At 42.0% G+C, this 13,869-nt stretch overlaps 1 protein-coding gene across 1 annotated transcript in view; it reads left to right on the top strand.

Moving 5' to 3' along the window:
* The window catches only part of KLHL3 (kelch like family member 3), a 74,976-nt gene that overhangs the window by 23,546 nt on the left and 37,561 nt on the right, over positions 1-13,869 (top strand). The window contains exon 4 of the mRNA XM_063086829.1: positions 10,848-10,964. Within this exon, the coding sequence (XP_062942899.1) occupies positions 10,848-10,964 (117 nt within the window). The remainder of the gene's footprint in view (positions 1-10,847; positions 10,965-13,869) is intronic.

Raw genomic sequence — 13,869 nt, 5'->3', positions numbered from 1 at the left:
TGCAGAAAACTCAACTGAGCTGGTAATCAAATAACTTGTGTTCATCTAAATCCATGCTTGAACAGGAGTATCAGCTGTATTATGAATTATTCTCTGCCTGCAGCCCACAGGTTTCTTTTAACATATGTTATAAAATGCAGCCAGATTTAAGACATTAACATGTGAAAAACTGTGCATCTTAAAGTAGAGGAAATGTGGTATTTTACTGTTAATGATGAGTATAAGTAGCAGTTGCCGGGCCCAGGCAGCTTGCTTCTTGGGAGCATGAAAGCACGAGGGGTTTCAAAAAGTTCATGGGAAGGTTCCTGTTACCTTTTAATTCCATTTTTCCATGAACTTTTTGAAGCACCCTCATACAGGATCTACAGTCAGAGTAGCTGGGTTTGAATTCTGACTCCCTATTTAAACAAGCTGAGAACCTTGGGCAAATTATTTATCTCCCACCAGAATGTATGCAGGGATTTTTGTCTAATTGTCATGGCTGGAGTGGTATGAGGTTCATGGCAGACACTGAAAAAATATTTGTTGAATGAATGAATAAAAGAACCTTTCTGGGCCGGCCCCGTGGTGCACTCGGGAGCACAGCGGCGCTCCCGCCGCGGGTTCAGATCCTATATAGGCATGGCTGGTGCGCTCACTGGCTGAGCGCGGTGCGGGTGACACCAAGCCAAGGGTTGCGATCCCCTTACCAGTCACAAAAAGACAAAAAAAAAAAGAACCTTTCTAAGGCTCAGTGTTCTCATCTGTGAAAGGTGGGTAATGATAGTGAAGAATCCACCTTGTAGAGTTGTTCTGAGGATAAAATGAGATGATATGTGAAAGTGCTTAGAACATAGGGAGTGTCCATTACTGTAAGATACTATTATTATCTCTGCTATTATTATTGTAGTAACTGTTGACAGGGGCCTTTCTCAAGGGGAAGCTCTTCCTAGTGCCTATATTGGCCTGGGCTGTTGGTGTGACCTAGGGCTCAGTGCCTAGCAGGGGTTGACAGTGGTAGTGACCTTGTGCTCCCCAGCACCCCCAGTACCCCCAGCCCTGTCTGGGCCTCTTCCAGGGCTCAGAGACTGCTCTTTTTCCCAGATCACATACTTTTGCCCATACTTTATCTCCTCCACTGTACTCAAACTCCTCAAGGGCTGTGAGGGTACCTCAGTCATCTTTGTACCATGTGCAGTGCCCAGGAGGCACCACAGAGGTGCTCAGCAGACATTCTCCGAGGGAGTGAAGAGGTAGATTGGGGCTGGATTCTGCCCTTTTCCAGAGAATAAGGACAGATGAGGGAACTAGAGGGCAGGGGAGGGCATGGATCTTTGCCATTTCCTCTGTAGTTTTTTCTTCATGTGTTTTTTGTTTTTGTTTTAACGTTCCTGTTATTTGAGAAAGGACAAATGGATCTGGTAGGAGTCACAAAAAATCACTAGTTCTTCAGGTAGGACCTTCTCCTCCGCACCCCCACATCCCCAAGATTAAGCCAAGACACAGAAGAGCAAGACCCTCCCAGGCATCTGATTCTTCCACGTTGGAGGTGATGTAGGGTCAGAGTTAAACCTGACCAGACAGCCTGTTTATTGTAGTCTCCTTTGAGACACAAAGCTTGGCTCTGGCCAAGGACATCCTCTGTGACCTAAAGGCAGAGCAAGCAACCTTCTGGGACAAACACACTCTAAGAAAAAGGATATGACATCTGAGTTCTAGTTTAGTTTTGCCCCTGAATTGCTGTGAGACCTCACAAATTACTGGACTTCTGTGAATCTTTGCTTTTTAGCTGGTAAATATGTTTCTACTTCTCAAAAATTCCATGCCTTCTTATGAAACACTATTGAGGCTTTTCAGAGATAGCTCTGAGTGAGTACTAGTGGGGAAATGGCTCGCATTTCAGATATAGGTGAGGAAGAAATTGGTTAAGTCTCTTTAAAAAAATTAGATTAATGTCAAGTACATGTTATAATGGAACTACAGGTTAATTTCTCTCTGCATTACCACGTTTCTAAATGTGCTATATATATATGTATATATATATATAAACATAGTTTCTCCTGAAACTTTATTTCAGGGGCCATATTCTCAATGTCTTATCTCTTTGTCTCCCAGAGTTGCATGTGCTCCTGTGTGAATTCCTAGTTTCTCTAGCCAGGAGTCTGTGGGATTCAGGCTGGAGAGCTTCGTTCAACAGGCTGGGCTTGAGCGATTGCTGCTGAGGCATTATCTATCTGGTGACTGAGCAGATATAACCTGCAGCTAGGTTGAGCTGTTAGCGGCCCTGCCTTACTCTGAGGTCAATAGTTAGAGGTGCCAACTTCTCAGCCTGCAAACAATGATCTGGCCTGTGCCCCTGCCTCAGGATTACTCTTTTTACTGTTCATCATTGGAGAGTGCAAGTCAATAACCACCTATGCACAGAATACTGTAGCACTATGACCAAAAAATCTACCGTAATTGCCCACTGTTCTCCAGCTACATTTCACACATCATGTTTTTTAAAACATGAAGTTTGTACTGAAGTTAATAGAAAAGTGAATAAAAAGTGTGCAATTCATCTTTTTATAAGTGAAACACCCACATGACTAGCACCCAGATCAAGAAATAGATTCTAGAACTCCCTTCCAGCCATTACCCCCCATCCTGAGAAGGCTAACTGCCATCCTGTCTTCTCATACTATAGATAAGTTTTACCAGTTTTGGAACTTTATATAAATGGTGTGTGTATGCTTTTGTGTCTGACTTCTTTGGCCTAACATACTTTTAGATATCATTTCTAATCCTCAAAACAATCTGCAAGGCAGAGATTATTTTCTCCGTTTTGCAGAGGAGGGGACTAAGGCTCAGAGAAGTGATACAACTCATTAACATAGATAACTCTATGATTTGAAGCTGGGTGTGTCTGCCTCCCAAGCTCCTGCTCTTTATTAATGTACCCCATGTTGACAAGGGGATACACAGATGAGTGACACCTAGTCACTGCTATTCAAGAGCTCATAGTCTGGGGGCAGACAGACTGAAAACACGTATCCATAATATGTGGCTAAAAGAAGTAATTGCTTGTAATCAAAGTTCAAGGAAAGCACCCCAAAGTATTTGATATCAAGTTGTTGTGGGGAAAGTATTACGGAAAAGGGAATATTTGAGCTAAAACTTGGAGAAAGAGGGTAGGATTTTGGAAAGCCATTCAGGTTGGAGGAATATTAGGAATAAAGACATGGACATTTGGCATAGCTTATTGTACTTGGGGGGAAATAATCTGTGTGATGAGAATGAAGGGTCTTTGAGGGAGGATTAGTGGGAGATGAGGTTAGGAATGGAGTAGGGGTCTATGAAGAGGGTTAAAGAGTGAGAACTTTCTTCTTTAGGTCTAATCGTGTCCCATAAAACCATAATATTGCAAGATGTTTATAGGTGTTTGGGTTAAAAAAAAACATTCTCAGGTTAGACACATTTAGGAGACACTGGCTAAACAAAGTTACTAGGTTTTTTACTGCAGGACTTATCAGAGTTTTTTGTTTTCGTGACCAGCACTCAGCCAGTGAGTGAGTGCACCAGCCATTCCTATATAGGATCCGAACCCGCGGCGGGAGCGTTGCCGCGCTCCCAGGGCCGCACACTCCTGAGTGCGCCACGGGCTCAGCCCCTGTTATCAGAGTTTTTTAAATGTTAATGAGCTTTGTGAATTTTTAATGGGGTTTGGGGATGTGGTGTGATGTGTTCCCCAGGTTCACTTGGCCTCTGAGCCCCTTCACTACAGAATGTCTCCTGCATCTAATATTCATAGAATCACATTATGGAGAATAGTCTTGAGGCCACCTTTCTTTGGCTTCCGCAGATATTCTGTTTATTATATCTGTTGATATTTCTTTTGGCAATTCATTTCCTTAGTGATTTATAATTTTTGATGGTGACTTCATCTTCAGAGGGTGTTATATTCATAGGAGTCTTGATTGTCCTGGGCTGTGGAAGTATCCCTACAGACCAGGATTACTGGTTTGGACACTTTTTAAAAAAAAAATTACTTTTTGTCTTGGGTATTTCCAATAACCCCTGGATAATGTCAGTTCCAACCGTATATTTGTATGTGGCATGAGCCTGCGGTTCAGATTTCTTGAAGATGTAGTTTCTACTCCCCATCTTCTCTACTTCCAGCCTACAGGAGTTGGCAAGTTTCCTTCTCCTTTCCCATAGCAGATAGGTAGAGTTTATGCAGTCCATTTTACAGCTGAGGCACACTCTCCACAGGAGCCTGTGGCCTAGATGCTCTACCCAATGGGACGCGAGTCCCCAGCCATTAAGGCCCATATCTGAATCATCCCTGTGGGACATTTTGGCTTCAGCTCCCTGATTTAAATTCCTTCTTATTTAAAGCACTTAGGCATTTCCTTTTTGCTTTTGAGTGTGGCTCAAATCTTTATTTTTTTGTAATACATAATTTTCACGTGGTTGGAGTTACAGGGGAAGATTCCTTCCAAGGCAGCTCAGTCCACCACATTGACTGGCAGACATTCTCCATCCCTATGTGATCCTCCAGTGATTTGTAGAATTAGTGCTACTAAAGTAGTCTCTTAGCTTGCAGGTCTTTCCATCAAACCATTGTGCTTCAGTCCTTTTTCTTAATCTTTGCAGAATCATAGTGAAAGTGTTTTTACTGGCTCTAGGTCACACATAGTAGCAAGCTGAAGAAAAATTTCCAAGCTAGGTGATGTCACTGTTGTAGTTTTATCATCATTTTTGGTTATCTGAGGTCAGATATCTGGCAATGTGTTGTTGTAGGAAGAGGAGCATGATTTCATTGATTTATTCATTCTCTCGAGAAATATTTATTGTGCGCTTTCTATGTGGCAGATAGCATGTTAGTCATAGGAGGGACACTGGCAAAGAGATAAACACAAGATACCTGCCTTTGTGGGATGTGTAATCACATGGGGGAGACAGAGTTTATCAAATATGTACATAAATAAATATACTCTTAAGCTACAAACTGTGAAATGCGGTATGAGGGAAACGTATAGGGTGCGGTGAAAGTGTAGATTGAAAGTCAGTGGTTGTAATTGCTATCTTCTTGCCAAATAGCTGGGTAATGTTGGAAAAACTACTATATTTTGTCACTCTCTGCCTTACTTTCCCCTTTTGTAAGTGACTCTAGCTGTTTCACGGGGCCCTTGTGAATCTCAAATGAAGCAACTACAAGAAAAACTTTGAAGCGTTATATAAAACCTTAAGATGATGGTATTGTCAGAAAGGTGAATGCAACTGTGTAGATTTCTAAAGTCTAGGGAGTCTTTAGACCAGGACATCTTCCAGCCTGTGGTGTGCTGGTAAACGTTTAACAACTGGCTCTCTAAAAAAAATTCTAAAAGCCCTGATATGTTTGCTGATTCATTTGCTGATTTCTGTGGTGTAAATATTTTCACCAAGGCTGATTTCAAACTACCAGTGTATGTCACTAAAAGGTGAGCTAGGAAGAGACATGCACAATGAGCACCGGCTCCAGCAAACCAAGCTCCCAGTTTTCCCTGGTGTCATGTGTGACAGTGAGGTGGGAGTATGGTTAACACACTCTTGTTAAACTTTTATTTAAGAAACAAAAACAGGAACCTGACAGAATCATTCTTATGTCTAGAAGTGCTGTCTTCTTTCTTTTTTTTTCTGACCGGTAAGGGGATCACAACCCTCGGCATGGCGTGGTCTGTACCATGCTCAGCGAGTGAGCGCACCAGCCATCCTTATATAGGATCTGAACCTGCGGCCTCAGCGCTACCAGCGCTGCACTCTCCCACTCTCCTGAGTGAGCCACTGGGCTGGCCCCTGGAAGTGCTGTCTTCTTGATTTAAAAGTGTGACAGCGGATTCAGCAAATGCTATTGGCTCATTCCCTGGGAAAGGAACACGTACCCAGGGGTGATGTCCCAGGAGGGTGTGGAGGGTTGTAATTAGGATTACAGGTTTAGGGGTTTGGTTTCCCAACTCAACAGACTGCCCAGGTTTTTAAAACTAATTGTACCTTCGCATGATGTTCGAACCTGGGTTTTTAGAGTTAGAAGTGGGTTCACATCTCAGATCTACTATTTCCTGGCAGAGTGACCTTGGACAATTTGCTAACTTCTCTGAGGCTGTTTCCTCATCTGTAAAATGTGAATAATGACACCTACTTCACAGAGGTCTTTGGTGGATTAAATAAGATCATGCGTGTAAAATGCCTAGCACTGTGCTTGTTGTTACTGATAAGGTTACTCCTTCTCAAATCCTGAGTAACAAATCAGGTGCATGTGCAGGAACCTAGTTTTTTCCTTGATATTATCAAAATCAGCAAACATCGGAGGAGGGAAAGAAGCTGAGAATCACTCTTAATTGGACTTCTCTTCTTGCTAAGTCACCACCATGCCGTTTAAACTCGAGTCCCCCTTCTTGATTCTCAAAACACATTTGGAAGCAGGGGTAAGTGTCCCAGGACTCCCCATTTTACTCAGGGCATGCAGGTGCAGTCCATCTTAGCTGTCTAACCAGAGGAGTGGGGTGAAAGGTTTGTGTTCATGTGATGTTCTCTGGCCAAGGCTTGTGCTTATGTCTGTAGTGTGGTGAGCTGTGAACTATGGAATCTGATTTTCTCCAACTCCTTTCCCATAGCAACTTTATAGCACCCAATAAATTGGTTCTAGAACATGAATCAGTGAGGAAATGATGCTATTTCTTTGTTTAAAAGTGAAATCCTAAGTGTTCCTGTGGGCGGCTGATTATTTCATCACGAAAAGTATTATCATCTGAGTAGACATACCCTGTCCCATGATTGAAGCCCTAGGGTCTCTGCTTAAACTTTATAGTCCAGGGATTGACAAGATTTTCCTATGAAGGACCACATAGTAAATATTTTAGGCTTTGTGGGTTATGGATTCTCAGCTCTGTTGTAGTGTGAAAACAGCCATAGACAATACATAAAGAAATGAATGTGGCTGTCTTCCAATAAAATTTTATTTACAAAAACAGGTGGCGTGCTGGATATGGCCTGTGGACTAGTTTGCCAGCCTGTGCTATTAGATATTTGAGAGGCAGTTAAGTGAGAATAATGGGTAAGAGCATGGGCACTGGAGTTGGGTTTGTGTGGAACCCAGCTCTGCTGTTTTTTGGCTCTGGGACTTGGGCAAGTCATCTAATAATGGGTAAAATATCTACTCACTAGGCTGTCTTGAGAGTTCAGAGAGATGATTTCTATGGAGTCCCTTGATGGAAAGGGCTGTTGGGAATGATTTCAGATACATTGAAGGCTAAAGCTAGTTGGAAGTTTATTTGCTTGTTTACTTTTCAAGCATGGAGTCTAAATGAAAAAAATACATGGCCTTCTCTAGCTGCTGAGGTCACTGTTGTTGCTGAGCACTGTGGCTCTCACAGCTGAGTAGGTAAACAGTGCAACTAAGCAGAACCAGGTAGACAAGTCAAGCCAAAAATTAAGATAAGGTTAAATATCGATTTTGGTAGACTCAGCTTGCTGTTTGGCTTTTGAAACAAAGATTAAGCTGGTTGATGGGGAAGAATGTGATCAATAACTCCTACCTACTCAAGGACTTGCAGTTCATTCTTCAGCAAAGCTTTGTCAACCAACCACCTGGTGTTGTGCTAGGCAGCTTGTGGGGGAGGGAGGTGCAGAGACAGAGCAGATATACTTCTCATTCTGCAAAAGCTCACAGTCTAGTAAAGAGGAATAGAAAGGGGGTGGATAACTGCATGCGAGGCAGAATGGGGTAGTGGCTGCCCATCACCTAACTCAGCAAAGCCAGACTTCTCTACCAGCCTTACCCACCTGCCTAGATTCTAGCCACCTCTGCCCTAGCTATGCTCTCTGCCCCAGCCTGGACAGGTTCCACCCACCTCCTTACATGCTTAATTTGAGCTCATTTGTCCATTCACTCATTAAAAAAGTCTTTGTGTATTATGTGCCAGGCACATAAGGATAAGGTCCCTATTCTCATGAATCTTAAGGGCCAATGGAAGAAGCACAGTCATTCATAAACGGTGCTATAAGGGTAAGGGACATAGCTCTAAGAGAATTTATAATTTAAAAAAATGAATGAGGTGCAGGAGATTTCCATGATGTGTGTGTTTATGTTTGTACACACATAGGTTATTTTATACAAAAATGGGAGCAAACTATACGGTACACACTGCTCCTTTCCTTTTGTTCCGTCCATTCCATTCCGTTCCGTTCCATTCCATTCCCTTCCCTTTCCTTTCTGACATTCCTTTCTGATTCCCCGCCCAATGCAAGTTATGCTCAGCCTGACTTAAGCATATATTTAGGAAATAGGGCCAAGTATTTTAGGGGCAAAGCATCATTAATGTATCAATACCTTCCTTCCCTCCACCAATATAGTTAGGTAAAGAAAGATCAGAGTTGTTTTTTTCCTAGCAGATAAAGCTTTTATTTCAACTTTACGCCGCATTGTAAATTTTGTTGTAGTTATTTCCTTTTCCCTTAGAATTTTTTTCTATACTCCACTTTTTATTTTGAAAAATTTCAAACCTAAAGTTTGAAAGAATGAATATCCATATACTCGTTACCTAGACTCACCAGTTAACATTTTATTTCACGTACTTTCTCGTTCTATAGATTTAATCTCTCATTCTGCTGAACCATTTGACAGTAAATTACAGACATCATGACCCTTCACCCCTAAATATTTTAGCATGCACCTTCTAAGAACAAGTATATTCTGTTTTCTAGACACAAATTATTATCATACCAAAGAAATTTAACATTGATACAGCAATATTATCTAATACATAGCTGGTATTCAAATTTTCCTACTAGTCCCCCAAATGTCCTTTGTAGCTGTTTCTTTTAAATCCTTAATCCAATAAAATTTTATGCATTGCATTTAGTTTCATGTCTCCAAATCCTCTTTATCTACAACTGACTCCCTGCTATTTATTTAGTCTTCCGTAACATTAAGTTTTGAAAAATTGATGCCAGTCGTCTTGTAGAATGTTCTAAACATAGAGTTGTCTGATTGTTTCCTCACTGTAGGATTCAGATTAAGCATTTCAGGAAGAATATTACATAGGGGATTCTGTGTCCTTCTCATTAAATAGCAATGAGGAATGTAAGTTTGTCCTATTATTGGTAGTGTTACGTGGTATCTACCAGATCTTCCTATTTGGGGGCATCTTTCCCTCTGTGCAAGTCATAAGTAATCTGTGGGGTAATATTTTGAGAACTGTAAATACCATGTTCCCCAAAAGCTTTTGATTAGCATCCATTGATGATATTTGCTGAAACAGTTATTACGGTGGTGGTTGCAAAATGTTGTTTTTTTAAGTTCTATCATTACTTCTACATTTATTAGCTGCCATTTTTCTGTAAAGAAGAGCTCTTCTCACACTTATTTTAGTATCCTTATGGACTCATGGATTCTTTTTTTTATTATTCATTGTGTTATGATCCATTATAATCTTTTTTAAAACTTAAGAATATTTTATTTTTTATTTTTTATCATGAAATCTAGGCAGACGAATATTTTATATTAAGGTATGATTTATACACAGTGAAATGTATAGATATCAAGTGTATAATTTGATTAGTTTTGACAAATATGTATGTCTATGTAACGCCCACCCTATCAAGATACATATAACATTACCACAAAAAGTTTCCTTTGGCCCCTTCCCAGACATTCCCTGACTCTCCCTCACTCTGCAGTGCTGATCTTTGATGTTTAAATTGTCCCAAATATTGACAATGAAAGCCCCATCCAGTTGGCTCTGTGTCCTTTTGACATGTCCCCCTTAACCTGGGAGCACTTCCATGCTTTCTGGTAGAAGTTATTTATTTAACAACAGGAAATATCTAGTGGTATTTTAATAATTTCTCCATTAGTGGGACTTAGGTTGTTTCCTTTTTTATCCTATTACAACGATGCTGCAGCAAACATCTTGGGACACATATTCTTGCAGTTTTTTTTTTTTTTTTTTGAAGGCTAGAACTCTAGAAGTGATATTCCTAGATCAAAGAGTGTGCACACAAATTTTTGATTGATATTACCCAATTCTTCCCTATATTAGTTAGGTTTCACAAACATTGCTGTTTTCCCTGCAGCCTCACTAACACTGAATTTTATCTGTCTGTGTGTTTACAGTGATGCAGAGTTTGAATTTGGACTTATCCTTAAGCAAAGTGACCATCTACACCACAGATCCTCTTTTTTGTTTCCAAGGCCTCCAGTTTTGATTTGCATAGAAATGAAATCTCTCCTAGATTGGATAAGGGGCATAAAGAATAAGTATGATTTGTAACAATGAATATGCTAATAAAAAAAAAAGAAATGAAATCTCTCCTCAAAGGAGAGGCTAACCCCAAGGAGAAATTTTTGCTATTCTCTGTCATTCAGTGTCACATTCACCATCACAGCCAGCATTAGGCAGAGGACATTCAGTACATGGTAAATAAGTGAGGAAAGGGGGCAGGAGGTGCATGAGGACATTGCCCTGAGGGCTTCTCATCCTCTTCAATAGTCTCTATAAATTTGGTTCAGTTACTGCTCTGTATTTCTACCTTTAAATAACCACTGGAATTTTTATTTTAGAATGCATTATGATGATTCTACATTTGGGATAGCAGGTTTGCTGTGTGTGTGTGTGTGTGTGTGTGTGTGTGTGTGTGTGTGTGTGTGTGTGTGTGTGTGTGTGTGTGATCACTCTCTCAGGTCCGCTGGTAAACAAAGCCTTTCTATTTTTCTTTTATTTTAATATTAAATCTTAGGTTACACACCTTTGTGGATGACTTGTAACTTTTTTTTTCTTTTTTATAGATTGAGGAAGTTGTTTGAAAGCTTTTGTCGCTTTGCTAGAGTTATCTATGTTGCTTCATAGGTGTTTGAAGCTGTGATTTCGTGGATTAATTATGAGAAGGAAACCCGTTTAGAGCACATGGCAAAGCTGATGGAACACGTCCGACTCCCTCTTTTACCTAGGGATTACCTAGTCCAGGTGAGTGCTGTATGACGAGCCATTACTCCTGTTCACCTAGGCCTCTAGGAACATCAGGGTTGCACAGAGTGGTTGAGGAGTTTAATGGGTCTTCTGTATGGGCGAGGTCACCAACCCACTGGGTTAAGTGTGAGATGTGATAAAACAAAGTTTAAGAGCATAGGCTTGAGAATAAGACACTTAGGTTTCAGTCCCTGCTCTACTACTTATTAGCTTTGAGTTTTTATTTAACCACTTCAAGCCTCAGTTTCTTCTTCTTTAGAACAGATATGATGACAGAGCCCAGCAGGGCTACTGTGGGGACTAAAAGAGTTGTAAGTGTGCAGCCAGGTGTTTATAATAGAGCCTGGCATAACAAACGTTCAGTTAAAGTTATTGGAGAGGACCAAAGCAAGAGGGATCATTTCTGTAATGTTTCTATGTTCCCTTTTCGCCTTACTGTTAGGCAACCTGGAGCCCAATTCAGGACTGTAAAAACCAGCTCCTCACAGGTACCTGGAATACACACGGCTTCTACTTCCTCCCAGAAAGGAAAGAAAAATGAAGAATTATGGGGTGTCCTTAATGGTGCCATATGTTTTTTTTTTTGTGTGTGTGTGTGTGTGTGTGAGATCGGTAAGGGGATTATAACCCTTGGCTTAGTGTCGCCCGCACCACGCTCAGCCAGTGAGCGCAGGCCATCCCTATATAGGATCTGAACCTGCGGCCTCGGCGCTCCCAGTGCTGCACTCTCCCGAGTAAGCCACGGGGCTGGCCCCATATGTTTTTTCATTTAATTCTTATAACAACCCTGTGAGGCAAAGATTATAACTCCCCCCTTCCCAGTTTTTTTTTTGTTTTTGTTTTTACAACTTTGGGTTTTGAAGCTTATGGAGGTTGGGATTTGTCTGGGATCACCAGCAAGTAAGAGGGAGGGTCAGGATTCAAATCCACATCAGTCTGGTTCTGAAGCACACACTTCTTCCACTAAGCTAGCAGCCACCTTTAATACTCTCTGTTCTGTTTACCCATTACATGACTTATTTTGTACAGTAAATGGCATTAGACACTCTTACAAGTAGGCAGAGTATAAACCTTAAAATATATGCACAAAACAAAGCACCAAGACAGTAGGCCAGGCTGTAGCTGTCCCGGGGAGTCTCTGGAAGGAAGGGACGGTGTGATGCAAGGAGAAAGCAGGTGTAGCAGCCTGGTTCTTGTCAGTCCCCAGCCATGGAACACTGGCACATACTTAGCCTTCTTAAAACTCAGTTTTCTCATCTGGTAAAAATAGCACCTGCCCTTACAGGATTGTTGGGGGATAAAATGAGAATCCACGTAAAGCCTATAATAGTGTTCAGTAAATGTTCACTGATATTATTACTATCTTTGTGACTACAGCTACAATTGGTATAGCAGGTGACAAAGTATCCTCATGAGCACTTGTAAAGTCCTCTGCTCATGACACGGTTGACCACAGGCCGAAGGCGTCAGTGTAATGTTTTCTGAATCTCTGTACCTCAGCCTCCTTCTCGGGTGCTGAGGGATGCACTCGCAAGCCTTTGTACAGGCCCTGCATGCTGCACTGGGTGATAACACTGCCACCTGGTGGCAGCATATCCTTCCTGTGAAAGAGGTCCCCTCAGTGGAGGGACTGATCCTGCCCGAGCTCCCAGTGGCAGTCAAACCCCCATTGTCCTGTGGGAAACTGACCGAAGGGGGGCATCTGGCCTCCAGCACAGTCTTGCTTCCACAGGAAGGGTGGATGGCCTGGGGTGGATTCAAAGAAACCTAAAGTGTCCTTAGAGACCCCTGTTCACTACTCCATCATGTGTCCACAACTGACAAAGAAAGTTTCCTTGGTAAAGGGCCACAAGAAACAATTACGTTGAATAATGTGGAATATACTAATGATCCTGATATGAACATCACGTATTGCACACAGGTATTGATATTCAATGCTGTACCCCACAGATATGTACAATCAACTGTGTTCCAATTAAAAAAAAGAAAAAAGAACACTGCATTTCTTACCTTTGTTGAGCATTTGCTTAGATCCTGACCTCTGGAATAAGAGGTGAAGAAGCCAGAGTCCCAGCTTAGAAGGGGTCCCAGGTGAGGTCAATAGATAGGACTTTGTGTAGGACATTCTTTCTGCTCTGATGTTACCACTCTGTTAGAAAAAGACTTTCACTGTAAGAAAATGGGTATGGTCTATGGCTATACCATCCAGAATGTGCCTGATCTCATCTGATCTCAGAAGCTGAGCAGAGTCAGGACTGGTTGTACTTGGATGGGAGACTGCCTGGGAATACTGGGCACTATAGGCTTTAATTAAACAAAAACAAAAACAAAAACAAGAAAATGGAAATGAATCCTTGTCCTTGACTGCCTTATTTTACTCTATGCCTCCAAAGTTTGGCCACCCCCTTTCTTCTTTCTCACCCTCTCCTTTTATCACATGTGTATTGCTAGGGCCCACAGACTCTTCAAATCCATTGTAAAGACTGGATCACAGATCCCTCACATGCCAGGCTGGGTCACCAGACCTGTCATACACAGGTCCATGAGCTAGGTAAACTGGGAAAGATCCCAGAAGCTGCTGGCAGATGACATGAGCTCAGTCCTCAGCTTCCTCAGCAGCAGCTTACAGATCCAGCAGCAGCTGCAGTGGCGTCGGTTGTGGTGGCAGCAGCCTCTCGGGACATCCTGGGGGCCCTGGCAGCAACAGCTGGCAGCAGCAGCCTCCCTGCGGCTCCCCCGAGGGTGGGGAGCTCTCTGGAGCCTAGCCACTCATCCTTTATACTGAAGTCTGATAACCCAGTACACCTGGATGCAAGTTAGGCAACCCAGGAACACCTGGGTGCACATGAGCAATTACATTAGACAATAACCAAAGAACACCTGGGTACACCTGCATACTTAC

The sequence above is a fragment of the Cynocephalus volans genome, chromosome 2 (genome assembly GCF_027409185.1).
Source record: "Cynocephalus volans isolate mCynVol1 chromosome 2, mCynVol1.pri, whole genome shotgun sequence".
NCBI classification, from domain to species: Eukaryota; Metazoa; Chordata; class Mammalia; order Dermoptera; family Cynocephalidae; genus Cynocephalus; species Cynocephalus volans.
The sequence above is the reverse complement of the archived record's forward strand: the minus strand, read 5'-3'. Positions and strand labels throughout refer to the sequence as shown.